Source organism: Oncorhynchus mykiss, chromosome 5 (genome assembly GCF_057628025.1).
Source record: "Oncorhynchus mykiss isolate SJ-2025 chromosome 5, ASM5762802v1, whole genome shotgun sequence".
Classification (NCBI taxonomy): domain Eukaryota; kingdom Metazoa; phylum Chordata; class Actinopteri; order Salmoniformes; family Salmonidae; genus Oncorhynchus; species Oncorhynchus mykiss.
The window spans coordinates 14502552-14527123 of record NC_143026.1 but is presented as its reverse complement, the minus strand read 5'-3'; the positions used below and the strand labels follow the sequence as shown (position 1 = coordinate 14527123).

At 42.2% G+C, this 24572-nt stretch overlaps 2 protein-coding genes across 10 annotated transcripts in view; one reads left to right on the top strand and one right to left on the bottom strand.

Annotated features, from left to right (window-relative positions):
* Positions 1-81: 81 nt before the first annotated feature.
* On the bottom strand, positions 82-19169 carry LOC110523252 (TBC1 domain family member 13). 8 transcript variants are annotated; one of them, XM_090233777.1, is made up of 13 exons: positions 18558-18622; positions 16112-16185; positions 15916-15956; positions 15729-15790; positions 14316-14415; positions 14063-14145; positions 13626-13785; positions 12196-12222; positions 11391-11601; positions 7301-7464; positions 6846-7006; positions 6511-6568; positions 82-6395 (listed from the first exon to the last, which is right to left on the bottom strand). In XM_090233777.1, exons 1-13 carry the CDS (start codon positions 18578-18580, stop codon positions 6330-6332), a joined length of 1230 nt encoding a protein of 409 aa, XP_090089903.1. In that variant the 5' UTR covers positions 18581-18622; the 3' UTR covers positions 82-6329. The 8 variants fall into 8 exon arrangements, with proteins under 8 accessions (XP_090089903.1, XP_090089907.1, XP_090089901.1 ...); XM_090233775.1 differs by having other exon boundaries at positions 2585-6395; positions 6511-6592; XM_090233776.1 differs by having other exon boundaries at positions 2585-6395; positions 6511-6592; positions 6846-7003.
* The window catches only part of LOC110523251 (protein zer-1 homolog), a 22958-nt gene continuing 17441 nt past the window's right edge, over positions 19056-24572 (top strand). The window contains exons 1-3 of one of the 2 annotated variants that reach the window (XM_021601779.3): positions 19056-19299; positions 20065-20403; positions 20735-20885. In XM_021601779.3, coding sequence (XP_021457454.1) covers positions 20237-20403; positions 20735-20885 — 318 coding nt within the window. In that variant the 5' untranslated portion in view covers positions 19056-19299; positions 20065-20236. Of the gene's footprint in view, positions 19300-20061; positions 20404-20734; positions 20886-24572 lie in introns of both variants that reach the window. The other variant, XM_021601780.3, reaches the window with a different exon arrangement.

The window sequence follows — 24572 nt, the reverse complement described above, 5'->3', positions numbered from 1 at the left end:
AGTAATACTTTTTCAAGACAGGTCAAAAGCAGAACATCAATAGTGAAAATGTCCGATACAATTGACAGAATCTCACAATTATTTAATTGAAACCATCGTTGAAATTTTTATTGTTCAGTTGCAAACACTGTAAACACCAGTATAGAACTCCAATACTAAGATACTGTATATACCCATACAAAAATGTAGTCATGCAAAAAAACAAGAGAAGAGTGTCATACAGACGCATACACACGCAGCATACACTTATGCATACGAACAAACACACACGGTTCATAAAGAGTTCAACTGTTTAAGGATGAAAATACATAGAGCAGAGTACACATGAAAAATAACTTATCAGATGTGGACGCTTCATATCCCAGCTCGAAAAAGCTACTTCAGTTTACAACATCCCTTAGACCAATGCTGCCCATGGTTCATATTTTTTTAACATGGTAGCAATACAAATGTTACATAGTAGCAATAAGATAACCATTAGAAAGAGAGAGTAAAGATTGATGTTAATAACCAGACTGGTGTTTTCCGCCACACAAATATATAAATTAGGAGAAAAGTTATTTATCTGCTAGACATTCATTCTGACCCGCTTTCTCACCATCCCACCCTTGTGTGACTGTCCTTGTCTATCAGTGTTTTGTTACTTGTCATGTTTGTTTGTGGACCCAGGATGAATAGCTGCTGCCTCTGCAAAAGCGAATGGGGATCCAAAAAAACCCTACAAACCTTCCCCCCCAAAAATACAGCACAACGTAAACAAAAAAGACAAATCATTCTTTCTTGCATTTGTTGTTCAGGCACATGAGATGAGTGAAAAAAAAAGCAACAACAAAAAGTACTGCTACGCCTTTACAGATTTGTAGAGCACTCCCTACTAGCGTTTTGAGGTCAATTTATGACCTGAATTGAGTGAATTAAATTGGGATTCATGGTTTAGTCCTTTCAGCTCTGTGAACACGAGGTCGGAGCTAGGGCAAGGCGCTAACACGTTTTGCATGTCAGCAATCAAGTTTTCAAAATATATAACTTTTAAAATACAGCCGGTGTGATGCATTTTTTTTATCATACCAGCTGTTTTTCTGTATATTGAAAGTTATACATCTTGAAAACTTGATTGCTGACATGCAAAACATTTTTGGAACTTTCTCAAAAATTACTAATGACTAATGAAACAAATACCAAAAGATAGTTTTGGGGTGGAATTTTCCTTTAAGGAGAGGGAGGAGACATTACATTGACAGGAAGTGATTTAGAAGCTTTGGAACTCAGCCAATCACTCAAGTTCACCAGGGAAGATGCAGTTGGGATTAAGTCTCCCTTGGTTAAGAGCCCTTAAAGCACAGACAATCGATCTAAACTTGACCTAAACATGACACCTCTCTTTTCCCTCCTATTTCACAAGCTATTAAACAGAAGGGACGAGAGGAAGCAGTCTGTATCAGAAACATTGCTGTGCCATGCAAGTGGACACATGCTACAACCCCATGCTGTACTCACCACGGTCACCAGCTACCCACAATGCACTCTGATAAATATGGTTGTTGGATGAGGAGCAACCATATTGTCCCCAGTCAGTCAAGCAATCAGAATCATCATGACTGTAAACAAAAATACTGTTTCTACAGTTATCCACCGGAAACCGTTTAGAGAGAAGCTGAACTTTCTCTGACCTGTCAGTCGTCTACAAATTCACTATGATGCCCATTACCAAGAACCAGATGGACCAAGTACACGCCTTTATTTTATTTTGCGAAAGCAAATCAAAATCAACTTTGAAAATGGTGGGACTACTATTGTTCTGCTTTACTTAACCCACTTGTCTGCTAAACAACGACACCATCTTTGTGGTGGGTGTAGCCAATATAAACCTCATAAATATTTTAATACTTTTCAAAATATTGTTTTTCTTCCTGGCCTAGTCTACAGACTTCAGAGTTCTGCAGCGAAGAGCCTGTGTCCCATTCTCTCCCCTCTTACACTGCTTCACGCCCCCACATGTTTCTTCTGCCAGCGTGCTCCGCTCCCTTTTCAGATGCAGAGCCATTGGTGACCTCACCTTACAAAACCAATATAGATGGAGGAAACACCCCCATGTGTTACTAATAACCCCACAATGCTGGGGCTCTGTGGTCTACATTAAACCACAGCACTGAGGGGCTGGAGAATATGAGAGTGAAAAGAGAGAGATGGACAGAAGGGAGGAAGGGAGAGAGATGGACAGAAGGGAGGAAGGGAGAGAGTTGGACAGAAGGGAGGAAGGGAGAGAGTTGGACAGAAGGGAGGAAGGGAGAGAGTTGGACAGAAGGGAGGAAGGGAGAGAGATGGACAGAAGGGAGGAAGGGAGAGAGATGGACAGAAGGGAGGAAGGGAGAGAGATGGACAGAAGGGAGGAAGGGAGAGAGATGGACAGAAGGGAGGAAGGGAGAGAGATGGACAGAAGGGAGGAAGGGAGAGAGTTGGACAGAAGGGAGAGAGATGGACAGAAGGGAGGAAGGGAGAGAGATGGACAGAAAGAGGGAGGGAGAAGAATGGGAGAAATGAGGGAAAGCAACCACGGGGAAAGGGTGTAAAGTAAAAACTGTACTTGTTGCACACTTGGCATTTATTATAAAAGGGCCTGAAAATACACAAAGTAGAACCCTTAGAGAAGAATATGGCTACACATAGCATTGTCAAATTCCTGATGTAATCACTATACAGATTTATATAATCGCCACTGGCAACAATGCAATGTTGTCCTTCCACATAGTCAAAGACGTTAAGGATTTTTAAGACAATGGAGGATATGTCAAATCAGAGCACAACACGCTGGACAATTTACATTGTTGCCCTGTGTAGCAGTGGCATGACAAACATTAATCTGACACCAAGGACAATGTGGTGCGAATAACAAACAGACAACGACAAAAGACTGTTCAGCCATGTTAAATTCAACGGAGGATAAATGTTACAGAAAAAGCCATCGACATGCAGGATTACAAAATATATTCTTATATTTAATGATGAGTATGCATTCTCCCTATCTAGCCCTGTTATTCTCAAGTCCACAATTATAGTAGCTTTTTGCCACATAGGATTTTCTGTCTACCGTCAAACGGTTGGCAGAGATGAGACCAGAGGCAGTGAGCTGCTTTCTAAAACAGTCTCAATATAGCTGTAAAACAGATAGTTTGTGGTCCACAAATTGAATGTCTGCTGGATGAGAAACAGAGCGATATGATAAGAGGGAGAATGTCAGTGCATGACGGTTGGCAGGCGGACTGTGGCACGGGGCCTACTGTCTTGCTGCTAGCCCTATCCTGGACAAGCCCTCAAAAATCACAGGGCAAGGAGGGCAGGAAGAGGTGGGAGAAAGGCAAGAGCCATGGAAAAATGGAAAAAAGGAAAGGAAAAAAATTGTGATAGAGCAAAACAAGAACGAGAAAATGTTAGAGAACCATAAACCATTCATCATTGACAACAAACGTTTGTGAATCACAGGAAGACAAGACTTTCCTTTTTGTCATTACTGAATCTTCAAGGGGGGGGATTTGTCACTGTTTATATACATTCATTAAAAGGTTCAATGCAGCTTGGTTTTTTTCCCCCACACAAGTATCAAATTATTTATAGGTAACAATTAAGTACCTTACTGTGATTGTTTGAAATTAAAATGGTCAAAAGAAAAAAAAATTGCTTCTTAGCAAAGAGCAATTTCTCAAGCAAGATCTTGGCTAAGACTGTCAGGGAGGCTAGGGACTAGGGGAGTAGGGAGGGGGAACTGAAAACTAGCTGTTATTGGCAGAGAGGTTTGGAAATCTTTATTAACCAATTCACCACATGGTGATGTCACCATGGAAGGCCAAAACTCCCTCCCACCAAAACAGGCTGAAATTTCAGGAAGTATTTTCAAACAGCTCTTACACTAAAAGGGCATTATCATAATTTTCACAATTTCAGTATGAATCCAACCTCGGTGTGGAAATATGTAAAACACAGGGAAATCAAGTTTTTGACTGCACTGGGCCTTTAAGATCAAGACATGATTATAGACACACTGATCGACCAAGCCAAGCTGTTTGAACTAGGAGTGTTCCCATTTCATTCAGTGTCAAAATACTCAGCACAGTATCTCTTACTACCTCACTTTAGTACAATAAAGCCACATTGAACCATCGCTAGTCACAGACTGTCAATTTGTACCAATTCCTGTCTAGGCAATTTTTCAGTAGGAACATACCATCTTGCTACTGATATTGTGTTAGAATGTAGACTAATACCATCTTGCTACTGAAATAGTGTTAGACTGTAGACTAATACCATCTTGTTACTGAAATAGTGTTAGAATTTAGACTAATACCATCTTGTTACTGAAATAGAGTTAGAATGTAGACTGAAGCCTCCTGAGTGGCGTAGTGGTCTAAGACACTGCATCGCAGTGCAACAGTAGCTGTTCCACTAGAGATTCTGGGTTTGAGTCCAGGCTCTGTCGCAGCCGGCCGCGGCCTGGGAGACCCATGGGGTGGCGCACAATTGGCCCAGCGTCGTCCGGGTTAGGGGAAGGTTTGGCCGCCAGGGATGTCCTTGTCCCATCGCGCACTAGCGCCTCCTTTGGCGGTCCGGGCGCAGTGCACGGTCGCCAGGTGTACAGTGTTTCCTCCGACACATTGGTGTGGATGGCTTCTGGGTTAAGTGGGCATTGTGTCAAGAAGCAGTTAGTTGGGAGTTGCAGCTATGAGACAATTAGAGACAACGAAATTGGGGAGAAAAAGATGTAAAAAGAAAAGAATATAGACTGATACCATCTTGCCACTGAAAGGGATGGTGATACTTGGAATTTCTAGGGAATGGTAATAAAACTGAAATGCAAACAGTAACAAGGTAACTGTTGTATCATTCTCACAATATTGCTGAAAACAAAGCAAGTCATTATCTGTGTACTTTAAAGTATCACATTATTATGAAGGTCCTACTGTTTGAAAAGGTAAATACATTTCAAGGGTGTCTTAGCTTTGTGGTAAGTGTTAGCGTTTACAAAAAAATAATCTATAACATTCAATCATAGTGATTTTAAGTAATCAACTCCGTAATTTTTCAACTCTTATCTGTCAACTCCATTATGTGAATACATAAATGTTATCATCATAGCCTTTCAATGTCAGTCATTTATCCATGATAAATATTCAGCTACTATTATCAATCATTTGTTCTCTGTAATAATCTTACAGTATGCAGAGCAAAATGTGTTATGCTTCATTTACAAGACGGCATTCATGTTTAATGTATTCTGGTTTATTCTGGACACTCAATGCGACCAGAGATAGGTCAAAATATATTATAAAAAAATGAATGCCCAATTTAAATTGGATTGATTTGTTTGCTTAGTAATGCCCTCACATCAAAAGCAACCATATCATCGTCATCAATGTATCAATTTCAGTTAGGTTAGTGGGTCGGACAGCAAGTAGCCTAGTGGTTAAGAGCTTTAGGACAGTAACTGAAAGGTCGCTGGTTCGAATTCAGAAGCCGACTAGGTGACCAATCTGCCGATGTGCCCTTGAGCAAGGCACTTAACCCTAATTGCACCTGTAAGTCGCTCTGGATAAGAGCTTCTGCTACATGACACACCAAAAAAAATATAAAACAAGTTTCACATCCCATTGGTTTGACAGCAAACATACGTTAATATTGGCGACTCCATCGACACGGAATCAGGTTACAACCAGCTATAAACTGTCCAGACGTGTAGCTCATGTGCGTAGAGTAAATATCTGAGCACGGTCATGAAAACAGAGAGAGAGGATGCTTGCGTTGAGGCCCAATGTCATAACAATCTATACTTTAAAGCAAACCCTGTGGCAACATTTTTTTTTTGCTGTTGTGGTGGTTAGTCTTTACAAGGTAGTATTATATTTCATCTTAATGATAAAAATAAAAAAACGTCACTTTGGCCGTAAAAAAAATAAAGTTATTCCCAACCCACTAAAAAGAAACACCCTAAAAAAAACCTGGGAGTGTGATATTAGCCCTGGCAGACTTTATAATGATGCTTCTGTTGTAATCGTTACTGTGGTTTCTCTGCTTCATATATGCAGATTTGTACACTTTTTTTCAAGTGTTCAGTGCAAAAATAAATAGCTTGAGGCCACACACCCTCCCAGTGGAAAAACTGTCAGGCCGTGAGAGTGAGATGACAAGCCTAAGTACCGAGTTTGGTTTCTCCGACCAACCTTGTACCAAACCTGGCGCCAGGTGTCTTCCTCTCCCTCCTTTGTTGTGCCCAGGGTTATCAGTTTAATGTTGCATCCTCCCCTCCCCAACCAAGGAAGGGAGAAGGGAGGTAGGGGTGGCTATGACCCGTCCTGAAGCTGCTTGGCCTTGGCCAGGATGGTGTGGACATCTGAGATGGGGTAGTCCTGAAGAAGACCAGAGACAATCAGCCAAAACGTCAAGTAAAACCACCGTAATCGCCTAAAACATTACCTACATTGGCCACACTGTATTTGAAAAGATCCTTTCAGATGGTCTTACCTGCAGCAGTCGCATGTTGATCGTGAAGTCGCCTGCCAGCAACTGATCTCGAATCAGTCTGAAACCACACAGGACAGGCATGCTAATCAGAACAGAAATAACAAACAATGCATATCATATGGTAAGATGCAGACACGTATCTTACTAGTATCCAATTCCACCCAAATCCTATCCAATTCCATCCAAATTCAAGTGAATACCAGAATTGCATTGCATTCTTGTCCATGTTCAATTCAACAGACTTGGGGAATTGGGGCTGGGGTCAATCTGTGGGTAGGGGTGTTCCAGCCCAGAGGGCTGTGGTTCGTGGCTAGGGAGGACAGACGGGAACTCACACGAGCATGGCGCAGCAGACCAGGATGAGGAAGTTGAAGCGGTCCTGGTCGGAAAAGAGTGTGTCCCAGATGCGGATGACGTCGGGCAGGAGGAACTCCTGAGACAGCAGCAGGGTCAGCCAGCGGAAGGTGAAGTACTGAGGCTTGATGTTCTGCTCCTGCTGTTAAAGAGAAGGGAGTTAGGGGGTTGAAATATTGAACTAGCCTCCATAATAACTACAAACATCATTACATTATCCCACTAAATGAATTCATCAAATGAAGTGTTGGTTTTGATTAGGAGGTGCATGGGGAAAATGAATAGGTAAACAGATCAAATGTATAACCCCCCCCCCCCCCCCCCCTATACCCCTATGAACTTGTATCCTTTCAGAGCCGTGAAGACGAGTCAACAAGGGCCCAGGAAAAGGGCATAGGGATGGCTTTGGGACTGGGCCCAGGAGTCCGTCGCTCACCAGTTTAATGTAGAGCTCCATGTCCTTCTCCTTGAGCATGGAGTAGACGCTCTCCATCTTGTAGGTGATGCCGCACTGTGAGTCGTCCAGACTCTTGATGAACATGTCCCGGTTCTCCGACATCAGGTTGGTGAAACAAAAGAAGGTGTCCGCCTCAGCGTGCTCTGATTGGTTGGACGGTCAATTAGTAAACCAGTCAATCAATCAGTCAATCGTGCACTAACTAGTTTCAATTGTGTCTGTCTGTCTATATATGACAGACGTTAAAATACTTCTAAATGGAGGTCAAGCAATAAATATCTGAGAATTAGAAGTGATCGGGAAGAAGGGGGGGTCCCTCATTTGTCCTCTAGCTGGCAGTCCTGAATCAGTTAGCTTGATCCATTCCATCACAGAACACCCATTCCGTCACAGAACACCCATTCCTTCACAGAACACCCATTCCTTCACAGAACACCCATTCCTTCACAGAACACCCATTCCTTCACAGAACATTAGCACTCTGATGCAGACAAGTGCAATCCCCATTGAGACCGTGTCTGTGCCTTGACCTAGGTTGGGCAAAACTAAACATGGCGGTGTTTGCCTTAGCAATCTCACTAGGATAAAGACCTCCTCCATTCCTGTCATTATTGATAGAGATCATGATACCAAAGGCAATTATAGTCAATGAACTAATCACTGATCATAATCTTGATGTGTTTGGCCTGACTGAAACATGGCTTAAGCCTGATGAATTTACTGTGTTAAATGAGGCCTCACCTCCTGGCTACACTAGTGACCATATCCCCCATGCATCCCGCAAAGGCGGAGGTGTTGATAACATTTACGATAGCAAATTTCAATTTACAAAATAAAAAATGACGTTTTCGTCTTTTGAGCTTCTAGTCATGAAATCTATGCAGCCTACTCAATCACTTTTTATAGCTACTGTTTACAGACCTCCTGGGCCATATACAGCGTTCCTCATTGAGTTCCCTGAATTCCTATCGGACCTTGTAGTCATAGCAGATAATATTCTAATCTTTGGTGACTTTAATATTCACATGGAAAAGTCCACAGACCCACTCCAAAAGGCTTTCGGAGCCATCATCGACTCAGTGGGTTTTGTCCAACATGTCTCTGGACCTACTCACTGTCACAGTCATACTATGGACCTAGTTTTGTCCCATGGAATAAATGTTGTGGATCTTAATGTTTTTCCTCATAATCCTGGACTATCGGACCACCATTTTATTACGTTTGCACATGCAACAAATAATCTGCTCAGACCCCAACCAAGGAACATCAAAAGTCGTGCTATAAATTCACAGACAACACAAAGATTCCTTGATGTCCTTCCAGACTCCCTCTGTCTACCCAAGGATGCCAGAGGACAAAAATCAGTAAACCACCTAACTGAGGAACTCAATTTAACCTTGCGCAATACCCTAGATGCAGTTGCACCCCAAAAAACATTTATCATAAGAAACTAGCTCCCTGATATACAGAAAATACCAGAGCTCTGAAGCAAGCTTCCAGAAAATTGGAACGGAAATGGCGCCACACCAAACTGGAAGTCTTCCGACTAGCTTGGAAAGACAGTACCGTGCAGTATCGAGGAGCCCTTACTGCTGCTCGATCATCCTATTTTTCCAACCTAATTGAGGAAAATAAGAACAATCCAAAATTCTTTTTTGATACTGTCGCAAAGCTAACTAAAAAGCAGCATTCCCAAGAGAGGATGGCTTTCACTTCAGCAGTAATAAATTCATGAACTTCTTTGAGGAAAAGATCATGATTATTAGAAAGCAAATTACGGACTCCTCTGTAAATCTGCGTATTTCTTCAAAGCTAAGTTGTCCTGAGTCTGCACAACTCTGCCAGGACCTAGGATCAAGAGAGACACTCAAAATAAACTCGAAATAAAGCCTCTCTTGAAAAAGTCAAACCTTGACCCAGAAAATATAAAAAATTATCAGCCTATATCGAATCTTCCATTCCTCTCAAATATTTTAGAAAATGCTGTTGCGCAGTAACTCACTGCCTTCCTGAAGACAAACAATGTATACGAAATGCTTCAGTCTGGTTTTAGACCCCATCATAGCACTGAGACTGCACTTGTGAAGGTGGTAAATTACCTTTTAATGGCATCAGACCGAGGCTCTGCATCTGTCCTCGTGCTCCAAGACCTTAGTGCTGCTTTTGATACCATCGATCAGCACATTCTTTTGGAGAGATTGGAAACCCAAATTGGTCTATACAGACAAGTTCTGGCCTGGTTTAGATCTTATTTGTCGGAAATATATCAGTTTGTCTCTGTGAATGGTTTGTCGTCTGACAAATCAACTGTACATTTCGGTGTTCCTCAAGGTTCCGTTTTAGGACCACTAGTGTTTTCATTATATATTTTACCTCTTGGGGATGTCATTCGAAAACATAATGTTAACTTTCACTGCTATGCAGATGACACACAGCTGTACATTTCAATGAAACATGGTGAAGCCCCAAAATTGCCCTTGCTAGAAGCATGTGTTTCAGACATAAGGAAGTGGATGGCTGCAAACTTTCTACTTTTAAACTCGAACAAAACAGAGATGCTTGTTCTAGGTCCCAAGAAACAAAGAGATCTTCTGTTGAATCTGACAATTAATCTTAGTGGTTGTACAGTCGTCTCAAATAAAACTGTGAAGGACCTCGGCGTTACTCTGGACCCTGATCTCTCTTTTGAAGAACATATCAAGACTGTTTCAAGCACAGCTTTTTTCCATCTATGTAACATTGCAAAAATAAGAAACTTTCTGTCCAAAAATGATGCAGAAAAATGAATCCATGCTTTTGTCACTTCTAGGTTAGACTACTGCAATGCTCTACTTTCCTGCTACCTGGACAAAGCACTAAATAAACTTCAGTTGGTGCTAAATACGGCTGCTAGAATCCTGACTAGAACCAAAATATTTGATCATATTACTCCAGTGCTAGCCTCCCTACACTGGCTTCCTGTCAAGGCAAGGGCTGATTTCAAGGTTTTACTGCTAACCTACAAAGCATTACATGGGCTTGCGCCTACCTATCTCTCTGATTTGGTCCTGCCGTACATACCTACACGTACGCTACGGTCACAAGACGCAGGCCTCCTAAATGTCCCTAGAATTTCTAAGCAAACAGCTGGAGGCAGGGCTTTCTCCTATAGAGCTCCATTTTTAGGGAATGGTCTGCCTACCCATGTGAGACGCAAACTCGGTCTCAAACTTTAAGTCTTTACTGAAGACTCATCTCTTCAGTGGGTCATATGATTGAGTGTAGTCTGGCCCAGGAGTGTGAAGGTGAACGGAAAGGCTCTGGAGCAACGAACCGCCCTTGCTGTCTCTGCCTGGCCGGTTCCCCTCTTTCCACTGGGATTCTCTGCCTCTAACCCTATTACAGGGGCTGAGTCACTGGCTTACTAGGGCTCTTTCATACCGTCCCTAGGAGGGGTGCGTCACTTGAGTGGGTTGAGTCACTGATGTGATCTTCCTGTCTGGGTTGGCACCCCCCCTTGGGTTGTGCCGTGGCGGAGATCTTTGTGGGCTATACTCGGCCTTGTCTCAGGATGGTAAGTTGGTTGTTGAAGATATCCCTCTAGTGGTGTGGGGGTTGTGCTTTGGCAAAGTGGGTGGGGTTATATCCTTCCTGTTTGGCCCTGTCTGGGGGTGTAATCGGATGGGGCCACAGTGTCTCCTGACCCCTCCTGTCTCAGCCTCCAGTATTTATGCTGCAGTAGTTTATGTGTCGGGGAGCTAGGGTCAGTTTGTTATATCTGGAGTACTTCTCCTGTCCTATCCGGTGTCCTGTGTGAATTTAAGTATGCTCCCTCTAATTCTCTCTCTCGGAGGACCTGAGCCCTAGGACCATGCCTCAGGACTACCTGACATGATGACTCCTTTGAGATATCAGCTGATGTATGAAGGGCTATATAAATACATTTGATTTGATTTGCAATGGGACTATCAGAGAGAAGTAGCAGCAAATAGAGCTGATATTTGCCATTAATACAACAGAATAGTACTTTAGTAGTCTATCTACACTACAGAGGCGTCTTCTGCTCTGCTCCCAAGAAACCTCCACCCACCTCTCCACTTGTCGTTGGGGTCGGTAGCGAAGGTGTAGTAGAGGGGTCCCACCACCTCGTTCATGCCCTGCACGTAGGCGATGCCCGGGTTGAGCTTAGCGTAGATGAACAGGATGCGCTCCACCACCTCCCAGTGGGCCTCACAGCCATTGGGCAGCACCTCGTACTCGTTTGAAGGGTACAGGTTGAGGGCCTTGCCCGGGGAGCTCACCTGAAGAGGGGGGAGGTAAAGAGGGGAAAGGGTGTGTAGAGAGGAGAGGGGAGAATGGGTAGGAGAGAGGGGGGGGGGGGGGTTAGGCCCAGTCCAAAAACAACCACTACCCCCGCTTGTGTAGATCTGAACAGATTAGATGGGTATGAGCAATATGGACAACATTTCTACCATATTGCTTATCCACAAGCAACAGTTATCAAAGCAGCATGACAGCTCTCGCCATGGAAGAAACGCATTGGTGAGGGGAATCCACAAAGATTGGAATTCAAATTCTAGTTATTTGTTATAGAATGGAGATGGACACAAGCCGAATACACCCATAAGTCAAATAGGGTTATCAAGCCAATATCGGAGGGGTATACTACAAAGCAGAATCAACTTCAATAAACAACCAGAAATAACTATTGAGTTTCTAATTCATTAAGAAAGCTAAACTTAGATGTGTTTTGTGTTGTGTTGTTTGAGTTAATTACACCATGCCCATTTCAAGTTAGAATATTTCAGAATATTTCGGCAAGTTAGCTGGACAACTCATTGATCCTGCTTTGTAGTATCCCCCTTGCCAAACTTGCCGAGACCTTGCATACTCACCACAGCTTGTGCATCGTGACCGCATTGCTTAAAGCAGAAGAGTAGGGTGGGGGAATGAACATAACACAGGGTAGTAGAGTCAGCACTACTGCCAACTGAATAGTGTTTTCCCTATTGTTACCTAAACAAGGTCACCCTGCCGCCTATGGGAGTGGAAGCATTGACAAATCAAATATTCTTGGATGCATATACAGTTTAGCAGGTGTTATGTCAGTTGCAGTGTAATGCGTATGTTCCTAGTTCCTATTAATCAATGCAAACAAGCACAATAATATATTTTTTTAAATTATCAAATATTTTGAATAGCAGTAGATATACTGTATAAATAGTATGTAAACATTATTAAAGTGACCAGTGTTCAGTGACTATGTACATAGGGCAGCAGTCCCTAAGATGCAGGGTAGGCTGTGGCTCGGATGGCTGAGGTCCTTAGATGATCTTTTTGGCCTTCCTGTGACACCAGGTGCTGATGATGTCCTGGAGGGCAGGCAGTGTGCACCAGGTTACACGTTGGGCTGACTGCACCAGCCTCTGGAGAGCCCTGCGGTTGCGGACGGTGCAATTGCTCTACCAGGTGGTGATACAGCCTGACAGGATGCTCTCAATTGTGCATCTGTAGAAATACCTGAGGGTCTTAGGAGCAAAGCCGAATTTCTTCACTGTCGGTGTGATCTGACCATTTCAGGTCCTCAGTGATGTGCACACCGAGGAACTTGAAGCTTTTGACCCTCTCCACTGGGGCACCGTCGATGTGGATGGGGGCGTGTCGATGTGGATGGGGGTGTGCTCTCTCTGTTGTCTCTTGTAGTCCAGGATCAGCTCCTTCGTTTTGTTGACTGTGAGGGAGGTTATTTTCCTGGCAACACTCTGCCAGAGCAATCCCCTCTTCCCTGTAGGCTGTCTCGTCGTTGTTGGTAATCAGGTCTAACACCGTTGTGTCGTCAGCAAACTTGATGATTCAGTTGGAGGCGTGCGTGGTCACGCAGTCGTGGGTGAAAAGGGAGTACAGTGTGTTGAGGGTCAGTGTAGCAGAGGTGTTGTTGCTTACTTTCACCACCTGGGGTCGACCCGTCAGGAAATCTAGGATACCGTTGCACAGGTTTCAGACACAGGGCCCTGAGTTTAGTGATGAGCGCAGAGGGCACAATGGTGTTGAAGGCTGAGCTGTCGTCGATGAACAGCATTCTTACACAGGTATTCCTCGTCACATTTTGCATTTGAGTCATTTAGCTGACGCTCTTTTCCAGAGCGACTTACCAGAGCTATTAGGGTAAAGTGCCTTGCTCAAGGGCACGTCAACAGATATTTCAACTAGTCGGCGATTAGAACCAGTAACCTTTCGGTTAGTGGCCCAACGCTCAACTGCTAGGCTACCTGCCAAATGAAACGGACACATACACACACTCTCTCTCTGTGTTGGTCAGACTCACGTTGGTGACCCCGCTGCGGTTGCGGTCCACGGTCTGGGCCTTGAGGGTGGTCTGTTCCACACGGCACCTGAGGGTCTCATAGTCATTCTGGGGGTCCAGGATCAGCTGGCATGGGTAGTCTGTGGGCCACTGGAAGAAGGCCATGTCTGGGTACAGACGCCTGCCATTACAGAAATACATTAGTTAGTTAGCACTTAATAGTTATAATCCTCTTTGTTCCTTTGTGGAATAGAAGACATCCTTCCATGAGAAAAAGCCACTGCTGCTGACCTTCTGCCTATTTAGAGATGGTATTCCATGACAGGCTACTGGAATACATTAATAGACTATTCATTAATGCTCGCCCCGGCTCTGGAGGACGAGTTACTAATAATACAAGAAGATATTCACTTCACAGTCAGCTAAAGAAGTGCCTAGCTTGTTGCCAAGCTACCTACCTGACATCTTTATCAATCTGCAGCAGCACCTCGTTGTCTCTGAAGTAGTTGTTCCACTTGCTCTCTGGGCTGGGGTTGAGAGGCTGAGAGATTGCAAGAAATTTAGAAAGACGGAATTAAAATTAATGTATGGGAAAATTTGGTGAAAGTTCCTGCGTATTAGCCGAGACAACCCAGCGGTGTGTATCAGAGTAGGAAATTGGTCTATTTTGGGGGGGGGGGGGGTAAAGAAGGAGGGAGAGGAGGAACTCACGTGGTCCTCCATGGTCACATCCTCTCTGGAGAGGCCCAGGTTGGCCTTAGCGATGCCGGGCTGGATAATCATCTCCTTCAGGAACTGGGAATAACCCTCCCTGTGGGCACAAAATTAAATACAATAGAATACTGTATCTCGACACCCGTGGATTAACGCAAGAGTCAGGGACTATCGGAGGTCAGCTAATCCTAATTGCTTCATTTCAGGAGTTCAATTTGACTAACAATTACAAGGAATTGGCAACTTGTTCTCATTCTGAGAATTAAGGAAGGCCACTTGATTTCAACATCTGAACAAAGTGGACAGGCTAACATCCTTTTAAACAGTTGGAGATGGACAGAAGGTTGTGTTAATAACTATTCAACTGTTTTGCCTGGTTAGCTGGAATTCAGAGCTTGTTTAATTATACCTAGATCCAAGTTGAATACATTTGAAATCTAAATATTAGCTGGCTACTCATTATCACGTGGGCTTGTGAGATTGTTTATAAGACCTTTGTTAATTTTCTAAAAGGGAGGGCTTGGTCGGTAGGGATGTCCTTGTCTCATCGCGCACCAGCGACTCCTGTGGCGGGCCGGGCGCAGTGCGCGCTAACCAAGGTTGCCAGGTGCACGGTGTAGCCTCCGACACATTGGTGCGGCTGGCTTCCGGGTTGGATGCGCGCTGTGTTAAGAAGCAGTGCGGCTGGTTGGGTTGTGTATCGGAGGACGCATGACTTTCAACCTTCGTCTCTCCCGAGCCCGTACGGGAGTTGTAGCGATGAGACAAGATAGTAGCTGCTACAACAATTGGATACCACAAAATTGGGGAGAAAAAAGGGGTAAAAATTCAAATATTAAAAAATAAAAAAAATTAAGAAATGATCGTGGACTTCTGGAAACAGCAGAGGAGCAGCACCCTATCCACATCGACGGGACAATCCTGTCTCAAGGATGATCAATGGAAACAGGATGAACATCTCAAGGATTATCAATGGAAACAGGATGCACTCGAGCTCAATTTCAAGTCTCATAGCAAAGAGTATGAACACTTATGTAAAAAAGGTATTTCTGTTCAATTTTTTATAAATTGGCAAAAAAGTTTTTTTATTTTTTATTTAAAAAAAAAAGGATTTTCGCTTTGTCATTATGGGGTATATTGTGTAGACTGGTGAGGATTTGTATTGATTTAATCCATTTAAGAATAAGGCTGTAACGTAACAAAATGTGGAAAAGGGGAAGGGGCCTGAACACTGTATATAGTGAATCCTCCATAAGTTTGAAAAAAATAGAAATATGAGTTTTGGGCCATATCGCACAGCCCTATTTCAAACCGGTCTTGCAAGTGCACACATTTCTTATTCTGACCATTTCAATACATCTCCTCTTGTTGATAAATAATTGATGTCCATCAGTACTGGAGACATTTTACCTCTGCTTTTTGAGAAAGGAGTCCCACATCGTCTGGTCCAGAGGCAGGTAGTTTAGAAGGACCTGAAAACATGGAAGCAAGTCACTCGAAATAAGAATCCCAATCACTCACAGATAAGATTAGAAAAACAGGCTGAAACTAATACTACATACTGTAGATGTCTATTAAAAGGGGTGGAGCAACTCACTTTCCAGCAAAGTGCACGGATGCCTCCTTCAAATGGGATACCTGAGAGAGAGATAGGAGGATGGAGGAGAGAAGGAGGAATGACAAAAAAAGATGAATACAGGACAAGAGAAAGTGAAATAAGGAGACATAATAACATACTAAGTAAAAACATGAAAAAATTACATTCTAGAAATGAAGGCAAAGTTTTTTCTCACCGCTGAAGCAAAGTTCCCGGAGTGCATTCAAGTCTAGCTTCTCTTCACTCAAGGCCACCTTGAATTCCTGGATCCTTTAATTGTACAAGAAAGGGAAAAATAACATCAATATAGGCTGTGGTGTAAGAAGCATATTGTGTGCTGCATTCATGTAAATCTTAAAATATACAGACATGGCTTAATGCCTCCCATGAAGAATAAGGAGGGACACAGTCCCATAATGCCTCATTCAGATTATGCACATGTAGCAGACCGAAAACAGGAGAGGGTGTTGTAGGTGGGTAGACTCATGATTATTTATCTATGAGAAGAAGGATAGATGCAATCTACACAGGGCTGCACAGTTCCATGTGTTTACCTTATACATTCCCTGGGGAGTCATGTGGCCATTAATGTGGCTAGAAAAGGAGGAGGTTCTGACCAATTGCCCCTCCCAACTAACTTGGTACCAATAGCCATAAACCCCCAGTACAACATAATTGATTTGTCCAACTTCCACCTCAGACAGCTGCTCAGGTAACAGTCTTTGAAATGCAGATTTACCAACACAGCCAGCTTCAACTGTTCTTATGGTACAAAAAAGCATATTAAATGGAGGGACTTTGACAGAATGCCCCTTTAATGGTTTGTAACACTTGAATTACTCATTAAATATACAGTACCGCCACTAGTTTATACGTGCAAACATCCTCCTGACAGCTGGACTGCATGGGTACAGTGATACCTATGTGAACTCATGATCAATGCGGACTGTCTGTCCTCCTGTCATGATCAGCTGATCAGCAAATCACAGTACCCATTGGTGTGGTGGTTAGGCTACATTATCACTAAAAGGAAAATAAGCATTGATTCTCCCAGAGGAAATCAAAATAGATTGGGGTTGATTGATTGTTGTGATTTATCCCAAAAGTATTAAAGGCTTAGGCTATACAGCAGTGCTTAGGCTATACAGCAGTGCTTAGGCTATACAGCAGAGCTTTGGCTAAAGCTGAACGCTCAGTGTTAGCTTTTAGAAAGAGGTGCATGCAGAACTGACAGGGTTGGATATACAACATCAGAGAGTTAGCTATATCTGTGATGTTCTGATTTTGTTCTAACCTACTGAAGAGAACCAAAGCAAGAGTTATGATATCAATCTAGTATGCCTTTCTCCTGTAATAGCTATTTATCTTTTTCCTGGACGGCTACATCCTGTTTGTCATGGCTCCCTCAAACTGCAGACAATCAGCAAAGTTGCTGGGTGCTATTCAAAGGGAAATACAGTTAATTTGTTTATCATCAAGCAACAGCCCTCACGAGACACCAGTCCTGACCTCAGATCACTAACTTCAATACTAGGTAAAATTGCTTTGCTGTTACAATTAAACCCTAAAGTGGGCTACCCTTCATAACATTGGATCCATTATTTTCCTGGAACAAGAAAGTCCAAAAGCAAAAGTGAATAGTAGCCTAAAAACAAGGGAAGCTTTAATAATTAATAGCCAAAGTTTGACAACATTTCAGCCATCACAGAAAATAGGTTACCATAGTAGGCATATGAACAGTTTTATTTAGCCACATAATAGCAGGCCCCTAAATAGATTCAAATCAAGTAAATTAGTGTGTCCTGCTTGAACTGCCCCTGTCTTACAAGGGTTGAAAGGGATGTCCTGTCAGCATTTGCATTGTATAGGTCAAATGTAATGCAACATACCAACATTGTACCTTGATTAGGCTATTCTGTATTTCTCCTTGTCTTGTGGATTATCAATAGCTGACATTAAGTTGAATACAACACACAGGTTTGACTGTCTCTAGTCTAAAGTGGTCTCAGTTTGTCGTGATAACTTGATCAGTGGAGAATGTGGGTATGTTAGTAACCTAAGTTGCATAATTGCATTTGAGGAATTAGGTAGTACAAGTTCTGCATTCTCTTAGCCCAGTCCTTCCTCAACAGTTTAACGTTAGCCACTACCTAGTTCATTGAAAACCTCGAAATAAATGGCCCTTTAGGGTTCCTTCAGTTTAAATTGAATTCTAACTATTAATAGTTACAGTCACTGAAATAGACAAACATGATAGTTGTGTCTACGCTTGAGCAAAAAAAAATATTATCCCCATACAATAGATAGTTAGCTAGATACGAAACAATTATTTCATTCAAGCAGGGTATGGGGGGTAATATTGTCTGCAATGTAGTACAATACAGAAGCGAGCACTTTCATCGATATTGATACCAGATGTCTTCCCAACGGGCTAACGTTAGCTATCTAGCTAGCTAACGTTAGCTAACCAGTTGGCTAAAGTGAGCTTACAGAGCTTTTGGAGTCTACCACATAATACACGAACAATTAGCTACAGAGAACGCACCACAAGAGATTGCCAAAAAACACAAAACGTACATGACATTTCCTCGAATTTGTTATTATGGCCCAATGTCCATTCATAAATCAAATGTACACCTCACCTGCTTCGGTAGGAGCTCGACATGTTGGAAGAATCCAAAAGCTAGACCTGTGTGCCACAAGAAAAATAGTCCGATGGGGAAACATACAACATTTTGTAAAAACTACTCAAATGACTATGTGGCTTATTCATATGCTCCAATTACATATGTAAAAACAAAAACTCGATGTTTATTTTCTTGAAGTCACACTTATCATAGTTGGACTGAAATGCTATTTCTGATTGTACTCACACTGTAAACTTCACGAGCATATCACCTTTCCAGTGTTGGATGATCTCTGCTATATATTTTTTTAGTTATGCCCAGTCAACAAATGTATGCATAATAATTTTCATGTCATTTTACTACTTTGCATTATTTTATGTAAATAATAATTATAATTGCTTTTTGCACTACCTATGTGCAGTGCGTGCACTTATTTTGTGTTCAATGCCAGATCTGGTTACAAGTTCATTATAACTCACCAGTTAGATAGATACCCTCCCTATCCCAAATGTTGAGAGGATTTTACTAACAATGACCATGCAACAACATATAGCTAGCTACTTTCATAAAATGCAAGGAGAATTGTGTTTCTCATTACCTTCCCGTTCCCATGAAGCAATTAATTGCAACACATGAACCGGAAAGGGAGGTTGTTTTGTTGACACGGGCCAACACGAAAAACAGAAGAGAACGTAAATGATTCAAAAAATATAAATTAATTCAATCAACCAATGAACTATCCGTGTGCAAAGCTAAGGTATGATAGTGTTCGATAAACCGTGCAAATGAGCAGTGTTGACAAATCGTGTATATAGCTAGCTAGATCACCAAACATATATTCGCCAGCAGGCTAGCTACAGTAACTACGTGCTAGCGTTAGCTTAGCTAGCTAGCAATGGATTTGATGTAGCTACAGTAGTTAGTTAGCACAATAACTATTTGTCATGGTTGCAGGTTACACTTAACATTTATGATACATACAGTTCCCCTGTAAATATACATTACTACTTTACACTTTTGATCTAGCTACCTCTAGTTAACCACTAAAAAGTGCATCTGTAATTCGTAATAACTCAGCTAGCTACCTAACGTGGCTAGCTAATTAGCTATCTCAAAAACAACAGTTAGTTAGCGGCTAGTTGACAATCATTTGTACTTTATCAATTTGTCGTTGTGTTTAACGTTAGTAGCAAGTTAGCTAACTAATTCAATTAAATAAAATAGCTAACTAATGTTTCAGATGCCGCTAAACTAGTTACATAAATATTTAAGCTTGCTTCCGCAAATATTCTTTGCTAATTGATTGACATCAAATTCATGTCATGGAGGTGAAGCCTGTCATTACATGTTTTGCCATTTTGATTTATAGTCCTAAATACAGTTAGTTTGGCCACGTAGCTGACAAACGGCTATGACATACATACTATTGCCATTTCCCTAAATATGAAGTATAATTGTAGATGTGTATCAAAGCAATGTCATGTAGACTAATGACTCATGATAATAACTTTGTCTCCAGCAGCTTCTTGTATGCCTAAACCCTAAATTAGGGAGGTTTTGAGCACTCTGCCTCTTCTGCGACCACCTCGTGTATCCCGATGCCTACCCTTTGAGAGCATCCCAGCACCCACTTCCTGAGGCCACCCGATTTGCCCTGTTGTCAAACAGAGGGGAAGGGAGAAGCAGCATCCGACATGGCGGCCAAAGCAGGGGACAACCCCGACAGCCTCATGGCGCTGTCCACGGCCTTCTGCCTGAGGAACCTGAGGAGGACCATGTGCTACCTGGGAGACGGGAACAAGCTCTGCCTGCGCTCAGATGTCTTCCTGCCCAGCGAGATCTGTGACAAGCTGGTCAACACGTATGTATAATTGGGATTTGGGACAGGTCCTAATCCTAATGGTCAATTAAGCATGTGGCTTGTAAATAAGTTAGCAGGGTAGTTTAAACACAATTTTTCGCACAATTGTTTTCTTGTTGGTTTACCTCATGTTTCACATTATGTTGCTATTGTTTTATGAGGTGTGAAGGATGATTTTGTGATCAATCACTTTATTAGCTGTGAGCTTTGGATTTGGATCTTGCATGAATGAATGAAACCAACCAACCATAGTTTGTTCTGACAAATTATCAATTTGATCTTATGTCTTAAATAATGATTTCTCCGCTTTTTTATGTATCCATCTTCACAGATACATGGAGCTCGTACATTCGGACAGTAGCTTTGAGCCGCAGGACGGCTTCTTCCAGCTGTTCTCGGACCCGCGCAGCACCAGGCTCACCAGGGTGCAGCTGAGGGAGGACCTTGTGTGGGACAGGGACCTGGAGGCCATTGGGAAACAGGTGGGACATAGTGGAGATGGTCTGATCCCAGATCTCTTTGTGCTGTATAGCCCATAGAATTAGGAATTAGAATACTAAAATGGACTTGAACCTTCTGGAACTTTGAGGGTTTATGACATAGCCCCTCTAGTAATTTAATACAATATCTATGGTATAGCCCACATGGACCATATAAGTTGGCTATACAGTACAAACAGATCCGAGACCAAGTTACAGGTAGACTGAGTACCCTAAAATGCCATACAGCAAAAACACAGGCAGAAAAGGCAGCTGGGGCACTGATGGGATTTATTAATGTTTTCACCATCACTTGAAGGCTCATGAGTGCCCCTGCTGCCTTCTTGCTTGTGTTTTTCCTGCAAGAAATAGGTGGGCCGGCAGTTTTTTCTTCTGGAGGACATAAAGTCCCACAAACAACATGGAAGGCGTTGGAATGGTTTCTCCAAGCACCTTAGGCCCAAGCTAACCTCTATAGATATAAGCCATGATGATACCTCCTCTCTATTCAGGACAATACCTAATTTCAAATCAGGACCAATACCACATCCAGATGCACTGACACAAAAAAGTATAAATAAAGGAAAACTATTTTTTAGTATTTGTTTCATTAGTCCATTGTTGACATAGTCCCAAAATGTTGTATTTGTCAGAAATTAAGTTTAAGGTATATAACTTTCAAAATACAGAAATCATACCTGTAGGATGCATTTTGCAACTACGTTGAAGGCAGCTTATGGTAGAGAAGTGAACATTAAATTCTGGTGGACATTCCTGCAGTCAGCATGTGAATTGCACTCTCCAGCAAAATGAGACATCTGTGCCGTTGTGTGACAAAGCTGCACATTTTAGAGTGGCCTTTTATTGCCCTTTATTGGGTAGTTCAGCAATAGGTGTTAACATAGACTAATGGACTAGTGAGTTTCCACTGCAGAAGTTGATAGTAACACAACTATGAGGGGATGGGCAAGAGAAAGATCTTGGGTCACAAACCGCCTCATGCTTGTTCGTGTCACTTCACATGCTACTGTATGGCCAGAATTCATCATTGATACCACAGGTGTCTGCCTCGTATACCCCACCAGAGGAATGCATCACATAACTTAGCTCCAATCAGTGCCTTAGAAAAGTATTCAGACTGCTTGACTTTTTCCACATTTTGTTACGTTAAAGCCTTATTCTAAAATGTAATAAATAGTTTTTTCTTCATCAATCTACACACAATACAACGCAAAAACAGTTGACATTTTTGCTAAGTCATTAAATATAAAAAATGGAAATATCAAATTTTACATAAGTATTCAGACCCCTTTACTCAGTACTTGAAGCACCTTTGGCAGGTGGGTATGATGGTACAAGCCTGGCACACCTGTATTTGGGGAGTTTCTCCCATTCTTCTCTGCAGATCCTCTCAAGCTCTGTCTGGTTGGATGGGGAGTGTCGCTGCACAGCTCTTTTCAGGTCTCTCCAGAGATTTTTGGTCGGGGTCAAGTCCGGGCTCTGGCTGGGCCACTCAAGGACATTTAGAGACTTGTCCCGAAGCCACTCCTGCAGTGTCTTGGTTGTGTGCTTAGGGTCATTGTCCTGTTGGAGGTGAACATTTGCCCCAGTTTGAAGTCCTGAGCGCTCTGGATCAGGTTTTCATCAAGGATCTCTCTGTACTTTGCTCTGTTCAACTTTCTCTCAATCCTGACTAGTTTCCCAGTCCCTGCTGCTGAAAAACATCCCCACAGCATGATGCTGCCCTGCTTCACCATAGGGATGGTGCCAAGTTTCTCTAGACGTGACGCTTGGTATTCAGTCCAATGAGTTCAATCTTGGTTTCATCAGACCAGAGAATCTGGGGGTCTGAATAGTTATGTAAATAAGGTACTTCTGTTTTTAATAATATTTTGATAAATTAGGCAACATTTCTGAACCTATTTTTGCTTTGTCATTATGGGGTATTGTGTGTAGGTTGCTGAGCGAATTTGTATTTATTTAATCCATTTTAGAAAAAGGATGTAACTTAACTGTGGAAAAGGTCAAGGGGTCTGAATACTTTCAGAAGGCACTGTAAATTAGTACATTTTCAAACTGCCCCCATTCTTCTGTATAGGCATAGTAGTATTTCAAACTGCCCCCATTCTTCTGTATAGGCATAGTAGTATTTCAAACTGCCCCCATTCTTCTGTATAGGCATAGTAGTATTTCAAACTGCCCCCAGTCTTCTGTATAGGCATAGTAGTATTTCAAACTGCCCCCATTCTTCTGTATAGGCATAGTAGTATTTCAAACTGCTCCATTCTTCTGTATAGACATAGTAGTATTTCAAACTGCCCCCAGTCTTCTGTATAGGCATAGTAGTATTTCAAACTGCCCCATTCTTCTGTATAGACATAGTAGTATTACAAACTGCCCCCAGTCTTCTGTATAGACATAGTAGTATTTCCGCCAATAATTATTATTATTATGAAACCAAACCGAGGCTTTCAGATCTTGGAGGGGGATATAGTAGTAGGGGTTATGGCCATGTATTCAAGCCATATATGGGCTATTCACTTAAAACATTTTTAGAAGGCAGGCACACACACACTGCCTAGGCTAAATGCTGTGTGTGTGTCTCACTTGCACACACACATACTCACAGGTACTTATAAAAGGTCAATTGGCCCTTCACCAGTATTGAAGCTGTTCAGTGTGTCTGTGTGGATGTGTTCCATCTAGTCCTGCACACTGGCCCTGGGGGAGGAGATAGAGGGCTCTTACATTCCTCCTTTAATACTCTCCCATAAACAGGCTTTCATTTTACGGCTGTGTCTACAGCTCCCGTAAACCAGCCTGTATCCTTTTAATGTCTGGAACACTTTTCTGTCAAATGACTGGAGCCTTCAACAATTGAAGGCACAATCCATACAAATGTATTTTCCTGAATACACACAAGTCCAATGGTATAATGAATTATGATGTAGTTATAATGTATTTTAAGACTTGTCAAGAGCATGTATTAACCTGCCTTATCATCTCATATGAATGATCCTGACTAAACAGCCATTTTGAGTCAGTTAATGTTGCTACATAGATAATATTATAAGCCTTATTATAAACTGGGTGGTTCGAGCCCTGAATGCTGATTGGCTGAAAGCCATGGTATATCAGACCATATATCATCTGTATTAGAAAACATTTATTTTTACTGGTCTAATTACGTTGGTAACCAGTTTATAATAGCAATAATGCACCTCCGGTGTTTGTAATATATGGCCAATATACCATTGCTAAGGCCTGTGTCCTATCACTTCTCGTGGTGTCATATGTAAGAACAGCTCTTGGCTGTGGTATATTGGCCATATACCACACCCCATTGGGCCTTATTGCTGAATTATATGGCATTATAAAGGCACATAAATGCTTACAATAAGTGGCATATACTGTTATTATATGTTAAAGTATTATACCTTTAGGTAAAGTGTTACCAAACGGATCACTTGCCTTTCTGCATGACCAATTCGGGGAGTTTATTTGTCACGTGCACAGCATACAGCAGGTGTAAACAGTGCAGTGAAATGCTGATTTAGCAATCTCTTCCTCAGCGATGTTCAGTATCAAAGAAATAAGAAATAAAGTCCAGAATAGCATCACTTAAGAGCACAGACTCAATACTAGGTCAGATAATAAAAAAAAAACGCACAAGAATATCCGCTAAATACA

Excerpts from the sequence above, each read along its gene's own strand:
- LOC110523252 (XM_090233775.1), bottom strand. The coding sequence starts at position 18,580 with ATGTCGAGCTCCTACCGAAGCAG. Across the intron at positions 15,957-16,111 it reads CCGGGAACTTTGCTTCAGCG|GTATCCCATTTGAAGGAGGC; the intron begins GTGAGAAAAAAC and ends TCTCTCTCTCAG. Across the intron at positions 14,146-14,315 it reads ATGTGACCATGGAGGACCAC|CCTCTCAACCCCAGCCCAGA; the intron begins GTGAGTTCCTCC and ends GCAATCTCTCAG.